This window comes from Panthera tigris, chromosome C1, assembly GCF_018350195.1.
Source record: "Panthera tigris isolate Pti1 chromosome C1, P.tigris_Pti1_mat1.1, whole genome shotgun sequence".
NCBI classification, from domain to species: domain Eukaryota; kingdom Metazoa; phylum Chordata; class Mammalia; order Carnivora; family Felidae; genus Panthera; species Panthera tigris.
Genome location: NC_056667.1, coordinates 185,514,744 through 185,528,973, shown reverse-complemented (window position 1 = coordinate 185,528,973; position 14,230 = coordinate 185,514,744). Strand labels below are relative to the sequence as shown.

Below are 14,230 nucleotides of genomic sequence, written 5' to 3'. Positions count from 1 at the left end.
AACATTAAAATATTTTTTTAATAAAAAATGGGCAAAAGATTTGAACAGACATCTCAACAAAGAAGATATACATATTTTAAATAAGGATATAAAAAGGTACTCACCATCGTGCCATTAGGTAATCATAAATTAATACGTGTTATCATTATACATCTATTAAAATGGCTAAAATCCAAAACATTAATGCCACTAAATACTGGCAAGAATGTGGAGATACAGGAACTCTGCAAAATGGTATATATAGCCACTTGAAATACAGTCTTACATTTCTTCCAAAGTTGAACATAGGCTTACCATACACTTCAACAATTGTTCTCCTAGGTATTTACCCAAATGAGTTGAACATTTATGTCCACACAAAAATCAGCATAAAAATGTTTATAGCACCTTTATTCACAATGCCAAAACTTGGAAGCAACCAAGCTGGGTGTTAAACATGTAGGTAGCTCATATTTTAAGTGCACATATATTTTTAAACAATAATTAGAGGGACTCCTGGGTGGCTCAGTCACTTAAGCGTCCAACTTCGGCTCAGGTCATGATCTCACGGTTCATGAGTTCGAGCCCTACATCAGGCTCTCTGCTGTCAGCACGGAGCCTGCTTTGGATCCCCTGCCCCTCTCTTTTTCTTCCCCCTCCCCACCCACACTCTCTTTCTCAAAAATAAATAAACATTAAAAAATAATTAGAAAATTAAAATAATCATCCAGATAAATTTTTCTTTTAAACTTATAACATCCTAAACATTTTAATCAAATGATAATGCATCAGTTGGACTGTGTTAGGTTTAAAAAATATAAATATAAACCCCACATTTTTTCTCTCACATGAAAGTCCAGAGGTAGGTAGTCTACAGCTGGTATAGTGATTCTGTCCTCATCCAAGAAGGCTCCTTTCTGCTCACCACTCAGCTGTCCCTATAGTGTGGCCATTATCCTCATAGTTCCATATGGAAGTTAAGGCTCCAGCCATCACATCCACATCCTAGTCAGCAAGATGGAAGAAGGGATAAAAAGGTGAAGGGCAAAAAATAACTGCCTTTCTTAAATTTCTAATTCCAATATAGTTAACATACAGAGTTACATTGGTTTCAGGCGTACAATATAGTGATTCAGTAATTCTATATATTACTCAGTGTTCATCATAAGTATACTCTTAATTCCCTTCACCTATTTCACCCTTCCCCTCACTTCCCTCCCCACTGGTAACCATCAGTTTGTTTTCTATATTTAAGAGTCTGTTTTGGGGGGGCGGGGGGCGCCTGGGTGGCTCAGTCAGTTAAGCGTCTGACTTCAGCTCAGGTCGTGATCTCGCAGTTTCTGAGTTCAAGCCCTGTGTCGGACTCTGTGCTGACAGCTCAGAGCCTGGAGCCTGCTTTGGATTCTGTGTCTCCCTTTTTCTCTGTCTCTCTCTGTCTCTCAAAAATAAATAAACGTTTTAAAAAAGTTTTTAAAGAGTCTGTTTTTTGAGTTGTCTCTTTTTTTTCTTGGTTTGTTTTGTTTCTTAAATTCCACATATGAGTGAAATCAGATGGTATTTGTCTTTCTCTGACTTATTTCATTTAGCATTATACTCTCTAAATCAATCTATGCTGTTGCAAATGGCAATATTTCATTCTCTTTATGAATGAGTAATAAATATTCCATTGTTTATATACCACATCTTCTTTATCCATTCATTTGTCACTCAACACTTGGATTGCTTCCGTAATTTAGCTATTGTAAATAATGCTGCAATGAACATGGGGGTGCATATATCTTTTTGAATTAGTGTTCTTGTAATCTTTAGGTAAATACCTAGTAGTGGAATTACTAGATCATATGATAATTCTATTTTTAATTTTTTGAAGAACCTCCATACTGTTTTCCACAGCAGCTGCACCAGTTTGCATTCCCATCAACAGTACATGATGGGAATGAAGGAACAGAAAAGGGTTCCTTTTTCTCTACATCCTCTTCAACATTTGTTATTTCTTCTCTTTTTTATTTCAGCCATTCTGATAGGTATGAGGTGATATCTCATTGTGGTTTTGATTTGCATTTCCCTGATGATCCGTGATGTTGAGCATCTTTTCATATATCTGTTGGCCCTCTGTATGTCATCTTTGGAGAAATGTCTGCTCATTTTTAATCAGATTGTGTTTAGCTGTTGAGTTGTGTAAGTTCTTTATATATTTTGGATACTAACCATTTATTGGATATGTTATTTGCAAATATCTTCTCCCATTCTTCAGGGAGCCTTTTAGTTTTGTTAATTGTTTCCTTCACTGTGCAGAAGCTTTTTGTTTTGATGTAGTCCCAATAGTTTATTTTTGCTTTTGTTTCCCTTGTCTCAGAAGACATGTCTAGAAAAATGTTGCTACAGCTGATGTCAGAGAAATTACTGCCTGTTTTCTCTTCAAGGATTTTTATAGTTTCAGGTCTCACATTTAGGTCCTTAATCCACTTTAACTTTGTTTTTGTGTATGGTAAAGTAGTTCAGTTTCATTCTTTTGCATGTAGCTGTCCGGTTTTCCCAATACTATCTGTAGAGGAAATTGTCTTTTTCCTTTTGCATAATCTCACCTCCTTTGTCTTAAACTAATTGACCATATAATCATAGGTTTATTTCTGGGCCCTTTATTCTGTTTCATTGATTTGTGCCAGTATCTACTGAAAAAACAACTGTCTTTTAAGGGAAGTTCTCAGCAACTGACAAATGATTCTGCTGCTAACATCTTATTGGCCAGGACCTAAACACATGACCACATCTAGCTCAAATTGAAGCTTGGACAAGTAGACTATATTCTGTGAGGCTTTGTGCCCAGTTCCAAATCAAGGCTTCTATTACGAGGGAAAAAGAAAATGAATATATGAGGACAGCAAGCGGGGTCTGTCCACAGCCAAATTGACAAGGCTGACCTCAAATTCTGACCTCTTGATGGTATAAATAACATCCTTAATCCTGAAAACTTGCTTCTAAAATCTCAGAGGAGAAGAAGAGATTCTCATATCAAACACTGCAGATAAAGGTGTCAAGTGACTCCCACTATGGCCTATTCATGGAAGAGGATTGAAGAGGTTGGGGAATCGCATAGAACAGGGTTAAGGTTGGGAGAAACAACAGGGATAGAAGTATTGGTCAACTAGGGGTTTACTAGTCAGTCTTCCTAACCAATGGCTCAGAAAAGCAGCCCTGAGACCAGGAGTTCTGCTTCTGAAAAGAGGGGCTAGAGATGGGACAGAGAAATAAGGATAAAAGTAAGAAGAGAGGGTAGTTTTGTTAGTGATGAAGAATCAACTACTTGAAAGTTGAAAGGAACCACCTAAGCTCTAGGGCAAAGTCAATATTCTCAAATATATAGACAGATGGAGATGAGAATTGGGAAAACAGAAAGAAGAGATAATATCAGCCACAGTTCTGTCATCCATACGCCACTTTGTAACTATTTCTTTCTGGCCCTTTGTTTTCCTATGGGAGGTATTTTCTGTTTTATTTTAAGCATAGTTAACATAAACATACTATTTTGTACTCTTTTCCGGGTAACATGAATATATGAGCATTTTTCTCATTGTGATATTCTGTCAAGGCCATATTGTGAACTTGTTAAGCATTTGGGCCCCAAAGTAGCTCTCTTCATGGCTTGAGTTTATATCCTAGTATGGGGTGATCACGGATAAGCTACTTAACATCACTTTGCTCATTTTCCTTATCTATAGGATGGGAAGAAAAAATAATGAGAACAATAATACCTACCTCATACAGCTGTTTTGAGGATTAAATGAGATAATTCGTTTATTTGTGTTTATCTATTTGTGTAATTATCTATTTGTGTAAAGAGCTAATAATAGGGGCGCCTGGGTGGCTCAGGAGGTTAAGTGTCCAACTTCGGCTCAGATCATGATCTCACGGTTTGTGGGTTTGAGCCCCAAGTCAGCTCTATGCTGACAGCTCAGAGCCTGAAGCCTGCTTCAGATTCTGTGTCTCCCTCTTTCTCTGCCTCTCCCCCTGCTTGCACTCTGTCTCTCTCTCTCTCAAAAATTAATAAACATTTAAAAAATTCTTTTAAAAAGAGATAATAACAGTTTGATGTAAGCTCTTATTATTTACAAACATAATTTTAATGGTTACATAAAGTATCAACCAGTGGACCTATCATCATAAGCATACCCTTATTACTGAACACTTGGCTAATTCTCAGTTTGGGGCTATTATAAGGTTTGAAACATTTTATTGCATTTATCTCTTTTATATTTAGGATTATTACTTAAAGTAATATCTTAAGAATCTTCATATATATTTTAGAACATTTTATTTAAGCTAGGTGGTAGGTACCATGGGTATTCATTATATTGTTATCTAATATAACTCTCTTTTAGCATGTCTAAAATATTTCACTAAAAACCATACTCAAAAAGAATAAGAAATTCATCTAGTAATCAAATACTCATATGAAAAAGTATCAAAGGAGGAGTCATAGACTCTACTATTCAAGTGAGAAAAATAACTTCCATGGAAACTAGTGGACCAAGATGAGGGCCTTGAAGGCTCTCCACGCTCTAACAATAGGCACCTCCTAGCTTACCACTCACCATTGCTCACATTCTCTCTATGCCAGGTAAAAGTTACACTCAAATTTTCTAAAACATGTCTTGCATTTCCCCTGTCTCTTCACTTGCGTTGTCTCCTCACCTACAGCATATTTTCCTCTCCACCTCAAAATCCTACAAACTTTACAAGGTTTGGTTCAATATTTCCAAAATAACTTCCCCACGGGGTGGTATAATGATAATAGTGATGTTCACATGGCATCACCAAAGCAGTTACAAAATCTCCTTTATTGGGAGGGCGCCGTATCAGGCTCAAGTGGCACCAAGCACTCTCCTGTCTTCCTCTTCCCCTAAGGGCTTCAAGGTGACAGCCAGGAAATCTACACTGACATCTGCCAGCTCAACTATTTCCAGCTTAGCTGAGCTTCTGACAGACACCTTTATTCATGGCTGGAATCTCCAGTCATAGCTATGCATCAACACATGGTTGGACTTCTTTCCATTACTGGACACACCATCCATGACTGAACATCCTAATTATGGCTGAATGTTTCCATCCATAGCTAGACATCCCCACCAATGGCTAGACATTCTGCCAACATATAGATATATCCCTGTGGCTAGACATCTCCATCCATGTCAGAACATCCTACCAATTACCAACAGCTGGAAATTTCCATCTATGATTGTGTATTCTATCCCCCATGACTGGGCTGAGCATTCACAGTCATGGCTGGACATCTCCCCTCCCCCATGACTAGACATCCTCCCTGATGACTGAATATTTGCCATGGCTGGATCTGCCCTGTATGTACCTATAAAGGGTTTGTCTGGGAGGGGAAAGACAAGCTCCCCCAATGGGTATGCTCATAAAAGCTCTTTCATTTAAGTAAGCAAGGGAAGGCAAGGCATTATTCCTCCCATTTCGTCAGCCTAGGCCTGAAATCATAATCCCTCTTTACTCCACCCCAAACTACTTGCCATTGAGCAAAACACCTAAGCAAACACTTAACACTCTTCTCTTTGGAGCCTAGGGATTGGTTGTATTAAGAATAATGTAATACAAAAAAAAAAGTGATAAAAGTAAACAGACGACAGAGTATAATTTAATAAAGTATTGTTTAAAAAGAGGGAAGGGAAAGAGAAGGGAAGAAAAGATGCTGATTTGCCAAGCTCTATATTTTCACCATGCCAGGAAGGTGGGATAAGGTGAGATATGTGGCCATGCCACCTATCTGTGGGGAGAGGATAGAGGCTGGAAAGGTAAAATAATGACTCTCATAAACAGCAGAGAGGAGTATGATGCCTTCTCTGAAATGATGCTATACATTTCCAATGTTTGTTTAATTTCTAAAGAACACTAGATGATAGGCTGATGGTCGACATTCTAGATCTAGCACTATCACTGATTATTTTTTTCCTGAGATTTGGGAACAAGTCACTTAAAAGCTGTGTGCCTCGGTTTCTTTGATCATAAAATGGATGTTCTCATTCTTTTGGTATGCATTATGGTTGGCTATCCACAGGGTCATTCCATGCCCCACTTTTTAATTTTGGACACCATGTGCCTCAGAGGAGCTGAACCCCTCTCCAGCCCAGGAGACTGAAGCTGGGCTGGTATAAACCAACCATGGTGATCCTATTCCCTCTGCCAAATGCTGGTTTAAGAATGGGCATGTCATTCAATTCTAGCCAATGAGAAATACGGAAAAGAAACACTTGGGGAGGAAGGCTTCTAGGGAAATTTTCCTTTGATCTTAAGAAGGAACACAAAGAAGAGGTGTTTTCCTTTCTGTCATTTGGGTGTGATACTTGGACCTGTGGCCATCTTGTAGTCATTAGATGACAATTCTGAAAATAAAAGCCAAAACAAAGAAAGTACAGAGCGGAAAGATAGAAAGCACCAAATCCTTGATGACATCATTCGATCAGTGACTTAACCAAGCCAGCATCTATACCCCTACCTCTGGACCCTATGCTTAACAAGCATAAACAAACAAACAAACAAAACTGGTATTTTTGTTGTGAGTTACGTCTTCCATTACTTGCATCTTGCATCCGTTACTTACTATCATTTTGAATGATAAAATAGTTAATCAAGAAGGCTCACGTTAATGTGAAAGATTTTCAAAATTCAGTCCTCAATAGAATACAAGATATCATATTACTACTTTTTATTTTAAAATAGAAATAGAAATTAGACTATAACAAGAATACATCGAAGAAACGAGGTTACAAAAAATCAAAACATATCTGATGCCAAAGTCAATAATTCCAGCAATTGGTAAATCTCAATCAATGAATAAAGTCTAACTATAAAAACAGCTAATCCAATTGGATGACAGACTCAGGTAAAACACCCTGAATGGCACACTAAATCTTAAACTTCAAGTCCTGAATCATAGACTATCCATTTTTGCCATAATCTTAGAAAATTTGAAAGGTAAAAAAAAAAAAAAAAAAAAAGGAATGTAAACACAATGAAGAAATAAGCCTAAGTACATCATACACATACTTTTGTAACCGAATGTACTGATCCATTTTGTAATCATTGTAAATTGTCTATTTTTTAGTGTGTTTAAAACATTTAAGAAAATCTAATGTATTAGATTTGTGGTTTCAGTTGAATGAATGCTTAAGTTTACCATCATATTTATATACAGAAATTTAATTCATTAAATGTATCAAGTTTTCATTTATAGGTTACCTTTTAAATTCATTTAGATTTATTGTCCTTATCAAATGTTTTTTCTAGTTTTATTGAGAAATAATTAACATACATCACTGTCTAAATTTTAAGGCATACAGTGTGATGGTTTGATTTACATATACTATGAAATGATTACCATGATCAATTTAACTAACATCCATCTTCTTATATAGATGCAATAAAAAGAAAAGAAAGGAAAGGACAAAGGAAAATTTTTTTCTTCGTGATGAGGACCCTTGGGATTTAACTTCTTAACAACTGTCCCGTATATCGTACAGCAGTATTAGCCACTGTTGTACATTACATCCCTAGTACTTACTTATCTCATAGCTGGAAGTTTGTACCTTTTGACTACCTTCTTCCAATTCCCTCTCCCCCAACCTCTGTGGTTACCTCTGGTAACCACAAGTGTGATGTCTTTTTCTACGAGTCCTTTGTTTGTTTTTTGTTTTCAAGATTCCACACATATGTAAAATTATACAGTATTTTTCTTTTTGTGTCTGATTTATTTCGCTTGCCTAATGTATTCAAAGTCCATCTCTGTTATTGCAAATGCAAGTTATCTTAATAATATACAAAAATGCATAAAACTAAAAAGCAATATAAATAAATACTTTGTTTCTGGGTTTGGTCTGCAATTTTTTTGTGAGCCAAAGATCCTATACATGGTATTTTGAGGCAAGTTACTCGCAAGAGTGGGGATGATCCCGCCTCAAAAGTAAAGAGGAAAAAAAGGTAAAAAACATGTGCTATTCCAGCATAAGATAAGAAACAGAATAAATGGAAAATGCTTATGACCTGGTCTGGATGGAACAGAAAAGGATGCCAAAGCTGTCAGGTCTCTAAGATCTCTCTCGGTTTCTTTCTGTAATAATTAACACAAGGTTCTGGTTCATGAGGACAGGCATATACATTATTCTTGCAGGTGCCCCTCAACAATGTTACATTCAAAAATATCCTCAGGTGTCCCACACTCATTAAAACAAAAAGCAAAAATAACTGCTTATGAATGGTCTGAATACTCCTTTCATGCTTTTCAGTCTTGCTGATTGGTCACAGCAAAACACACACAAATATGCACATAAGAAATACACACCATTTAAAACCAAGTCAAAAAATATAAAAATAAATATATATATTTTTTTAATTTTAAATGAGGGGTGCCTGGGTAGCTCAGTTGGTTAAGCGTCTGACTCTTGATTTCAGCTCAGGTCATGATCTCACATTTCATGAGTTCGAGCCCTGTGTGGGCTCCCTCTCTGACAGTGTGGAACCTGCTTGGGATTCTCTTTGTCTCCCTCTCTCTCTTTCCCTCCCCAGCTTTTGCGTGCGCTCTCTCTCTCTCTCTCTCTCTCTCTCAGAATAAACTTAAAAATAAATAAATAAATAAATAAATAAATACATAAATACATAAATAAATAAATACTTTAAATATTTAAAATTTTTTAATGTTTATTTTTGAGAGAGAGAGAGAGAGAGAGAGAATGCATAGGGGAAGGGCAGAGAGAGAGGGAGACACAGAATCTGAAGCAGCCTCCGGCTGTGAGCTGTCAGCACAGAGCCCAAGGTGGGGCTCAAACTCATGAACCACAAAATCATGACCTGAGCCGAAGTCAAACACTTAACTGACTAAGCCACCCAGGCACCCCTTAAATGATATTTTTAAATAATGATCTCTTTTTAGGTCATGTCATCAAATCTGCGAGAGAAAATTATTTGCTGTAAAGTGTCACTTGAGTTCTAGACAGACAAGTAATCTCAAATTATAAAGTCACTGCTATTGTCTGAATGTTTGTGTCCCTCACCAAATTCATAGGTTGAAACCCTAAGCCTCAGTGTGATGATATTAGGAGGCAGGGTGTTTGGGGTGACTAGGTCATGAAGGTAGAGCTATCACAGACAGTTTGCTTCCTGTCTCTGCTCTTTGACATGTGAGGGCACCATGAGAAGATGGTCATTAGCAGACACAGAAGCAGGTTCTCACCAGACACCAGATGTGTCAGCACCTTGATCTTGGACTTCCCAGTCTCTAGAACTGCAAGAAATAAGTGTTTCTTTAAGCCATCCAGTCTCTGGCACTTTGTCATAGTAGCCTGAACAGAGAAAGACAGTCCCCCTGACTTAACATCCGAATCTTGTACACAGAAAATAAATTTGCAAATTAACTGTGGTTGTATGTGGTAGGTAAGATTGTAAGTGTTTGTTACGTTTCATTGTTTTTGTTTTTGTTTGACAGAGAGAAAGAGAGTGAGAGAGAGAGAGAGAGAGTACATAAGCAGGAGAGAGGGGAGAGGGAGAGAAAGAGAGAATCTTTTTTTTTGAGAATTATTTTATTTTAATTTTTTTATTTTAATAATTTATTGTCAAGTTAGCTAACATACAGTGTATTCAAGATTAGATTCCTAATCTAATGTAAGAACATACAACAGCCAGTGCTCATCCCAACAAGATCTGTCCTCAATGCCCATCTCCCATTTTCCCTGCCCTCTCAACTTCCTACCCCCTTCAACTTTCAGTTTGTTCTCTGTATTTAAGAGTCTCTTATGGTTTGCATCCCTCTCTGTTTGTAACTTATTTTTCCTTCCCTTCCCCTATGGTCTTCTGTTAAGTTTCTCAAATTCCACATATGAGTGAAATCACATATCTGACTTTCTCTGACTGACTTATTTCACTTAGCATAATACCCTCCAGTTTCATCCATGCTGCTGCAAATGGCAAGATTTCATTTTTTTCATCACCAAGTAGTATTCCATTACACATAATTCCATTATCCATATATCCATCCATCCACATCTTCCTTATCCATTCATCAGTTGAGGGACATTTGGGCTCTTTCCATAATTTGGCTATTGTTGATACTGTTGCTATAAACATTGGGGTACATGTGTCCCTATGAAACAGCACTCCCGTATCCTTTGGATAAATTCCTAGTAGTACTATAGTTGGGTCATAGGGTAATTCTATTTTTAATTTTTTGAGGAAACTCCACACTGTTTTCCAGAGTGGCTGCACCAGTTTGCATTCCCACCGACAGTACAAGAGGGCTCCCCTTTCTCTACATCCTCGCCAACATCTGTTGATACTAATTTTAGCCACTCTGACCTGTGTGAGATGGTATCTCAATGTGGTTTTGATTTGTATTTCCCTGATGATGAGTGATTTTGAGCATCTCTTCATGTATCTGTTAGACATCTGGATGTCTTCTTTGGAAAAATATCTATTCATGTCTTCTGCCCATTTCTTCACTGGAATATTTGTTTTTTGGGTGCTGAGTTTGTTAAGTTCTTTTTATATTTTGGATACTAGCCCTTTCTCTGATATGTCATTTGCAAATATCTTCTCCCATTCCATTGGCTGCCTTTTGGTTTTGTTGTTTCCTTTGCTGTGTAGAAGCTTTTTATCATGATGAGGTCCCAATTGTTCATTTTTGCCTTTATTTCCCTTGCCTTCAGAGACGTGTTGTGTAAGAAGTTGCTGGGGCCGAGGTCATAGAGGTTGTTGGCTGTTTTCTCCTCTAGAATTTTGATGGTTTCCTGCGTCACATTTAGGTCTTTCATCCATTTTGAATTTATTTTTGTGTATGGTGTAAGAAAGTGGTCCATCTTCATTCTTCTGCATATTGCTGTCCAGTTCTCCCAGCACCGTTTGCTAAAGACACTGTCTTTTTTCCATTGGATACTCAGAAAGAGAGAATCTTTTTTTTTTTTAACATTTATTCATTTTTGAGAGACAGAGCATGAACGTGGGATGGGCAGAGAAAGAGGGAGACACAGAATCTGAAGGATTCTCCAGGCTCTGAACTGTTAGCACAGAGCCTGACACAGGGCTCAAACCCATGAACAGTGAGACCATGACCTGAGCCTAAGTCGGATACTTAACCGACTGAGCCAACAAGGCACCCGTCAGAAAGAGAGAATCTTAAGAAGGCTCCATGCTCAGCGAGTGTTGCAGGGCTTGATCCCACAACCCTGGATCATGACCTGGGCCAAAATCAAGAGTTGGATGCTCAACCAATTGAGCCATCCAGGTGTCCCTCATTGTTTTGGTTTTTTATTTTACTTTTCTTCTTGGAGCATGGATACACACAGGCTAATTAACTGTGTTACTGCAACCTTATCTCCATGGCTCCGGTTTACTTGATTGCACGAGGGAAGGCAACACAATCATGAGTCACCCAATTCAACCAGTATTTGCTTTTTAAAGTTTCAAAGCCAGGGTGCCTGGGTGGCTCAGTTGGTTAAGCATTCAACTTCAGCTCAGGTCATGATCTCTCTCACGGCGTGTGAGTTCGAGCACTGCATCAGGCTCTGTGGTGACAGCTCAGAGCCTAGAGCCTGCTTCAGATTCTGTCTCTGTTTCTCTGTACCCCTCCCCCATTCACACACTGTCTCTCTCTCTCTCAAATATAAATAAACATTAAAAAAATAATAATAAAGTTTCAAAGCTATTTCCTTTCTAACACTGTTTTGACAAGCTTTCAGCAACAGAGGCCAAAACCTTCAACCCAGAAGCTTTAGCTCAAACACCCCTTCCTGATAACATTCCTCACAGACGGTCATTTCAGCCATAACAGGACCCCATCTTACCCACGTGACACATACATTTCCTTGAAAACTACTTGGGGCTAGTGATGGAGACTGCAGAGCTAAGAAAGTCTTTTGGCTTTTCATTTGCAAGAGAGGATGAGTTTCTTTCTCAGAGTGTGCTGCAGCCAGACGTAGTACCTCTCCTTAGCAGACACTTTGCTGTTCCAATCATACACACTGCTGTTGAGTTCAATGTGGAGTTCCAAGAGTGGGCGTCTTCTGGAGGGAATGAGAAAGGCAAAAATTAATGCCATGCAAATATCAAAGAGGAGACAGATTGTCATTTGGGTGAAATGAGGCAACAGATGTGAAAGTGCTTGAAATTGTTCCTTTCTAAATGCTCTACAAGCTGCTTAGTGAGTGATCCAGACCAGCCTGCAACACTCTGGCCCAATGACCCTCACCCAAGAGGCAACCGAGTCATATTCTGGGGACACTCCAGTCAGATGATAACCTAGCTGGACCATCTATGCAAATGGAGGACAGATGTAAAAGACCATGGATACTGCTGGTCCATGAAGTGTCTACCTTGGAAGGCTGAGTCATCCCTACTACCGCCTACTCCTTGCTGCTGAGCCACTACTGAGGGGGCTGGGGAGTCACAGGCGATGAGATGTATTCCTGAGGTCCCCAGAGATACAACAGAATGCATTTCACACATGGCTCAGGAACATGATTCTAAACTGTAAGGAGGGAACAGCTGAAAAAGGACTGTTAATCTTACATGGAAGTATAGTGGGGCTTCATTCAGCTTAAATGAAAACCAGATCACCAAGGTTTCCCTTAGAAAAGTATTCTTGCCAATAAACATCAGAAACGTCTGTGTAACAAAGACTTGCAAACCTGAAGAGTCAGGTACCATTTTTCACCTATCAAACTGTCAAAATGGGGAAATAAAAAAAAATGCAGTGTCGGGCAGAGCTCGGGGACATGGGCGCTCTCATGCAAAGCAGGTTTAACTGTCCGAGATGACAATCTGATAAAATGCATCCAAACCTTTAAAAATGCATGTTGTTGGGGTGCCTGGGCGGCTCAGTTGGCTAAGCGTCCGACTTGAGCTCAGGTCACAATCTCACAGTTCGTGGGTTCGAGCCCCACGTCGGGCTCTGTGCTGACAGCTCAGAGCCTGGAGCCTGTTTCAGATTCTGTGTCTCCCTCTCTCTCTGACCCTCCCCTGTTCATGCTCTATCTCTCTCTGTCTCAAAAATAAATAAACGTTAAAAATAAATAAATAGGGGCGCCTGGGTGGCTCAGTCGGTTAAGCGGCCGACTTCAGCTCAGGTCACGATCTCGTGGTCCGTGAGTTCAAGCCCCGCGTCGGGCTCTGTGCTGACAGCTCAGAGCCTGGAGCCTGTTTCAGATTCTGTGTCTCCCTCTCTCTGACCCTCCCCCGTTCATGCTCTGTCTCTCTCTGTCTCAAAAATAAATAAACGTTAAAAAAAAATTTTTTTAATAAATAAATAAATAAATAAATGTTGTTGGACATAGTAATTCTTCTTCTGGGTATTTTCCTCAAGAAAACAGTAAATATAAGCACAAACACTGAACTACAAAGATATCGAAAACTTTTTTTTATGAAAGCGAAACACCTTCCAACGCCTGAAAATTGGTCAAGTAACTTATGCCATAATCATATTGTGGATGGTTCCACAGACATTAAAATGATGCTTACAGGGGCACCTGGGTGACTCAGTTAAGTGTCTGACTTCGGCTCAGGTCATGATCTCATGGTTTGTGACTTCAAGCCCTGTGTCGGGCTCTGTTCTGACAGCTCAGAGCCTGGAACCTGCTTCAGATTCTGCGTCTCCCTCTCTCTCTGTCCCTCCCCTGCTCGTGCTCTCTCTCTCTCTCTCTCTCTCTCTCTCTCTCTGTCTCTCTCTCAAAAATAAATATTTTTTTAAAGTTTAAAATGATGCTTAGAAATGTAACTAGTGACATGTAAAACTGTATGTGATATAGTGTTACACCAAGTAGAAGCAGGTTACAAAGTAATAGCAGATAGCGATTTCATTTTGGTTTAAAAAACATATTTATATACGATTGTGTGGGTATCAAAAAAGATCTGGAAGACAATACACCAAGACTTGGCTAACAGAGATTGGTTTTAATAAGCAGGATTATAACTATTGGTTATGTTCTGCTTTAAGCATTTATATTTCATTGTTTTTTTTTTAAATAAGGAGTATGTACTGCTTTTGTAATTTAAAAAAAATTAAAAATTTATTTATTTTGAAGAACAATATCCAAACTACAAGCTGACTAACAAGTGACCTCCTGAAGCACAAAGGCAGGTCATAAAATGTGAATCCTTCCCAAGGCAACCCCAACAAGGAATGAAAAATCCTTTTCTCCCTGAAGAGAAGGGCATCAAATATGGCACAATGGTAATCTCCATCTCTCCATCT

At 38.6% G+C, this 14,230-nt stretch overlaps 1 protein-coding gene across 11 annotated transcripts in view; it reads right to left on the bottom strand.

The window, feature by feature from the left end:
- CFLAR (CASP8 and FADD like apoptosis regulator) overlaps window positions 1-14,230 on the bottom strand; it is a 110,944-nt gene that overhangs the window by 17,494 nt on the left and 79,220 nt on the right. For 9 of the 11 annotated variants that reach the window (XM_015540989.2, XM_042995049.1, XM_007090001.3 and 6 more), the window contains one exon: window positions 11,614-12,044. In XM_015540989.2, coding sequence (XP_015396475.1) covers window positions 11,906-12,044 — 139 coding nt within the window. In that variant the 3' untranslated portion in view covers window positions 11,614-11,905. Of the gene's footprint in view, window positions 1-827; window positions 985-11,613; window positions 12,045-14,230 lie in introns of those variants that run through there. The other 2 variants (XR_006220886.1, XR_006220885.1) reach the window with 1 other exon arrangement.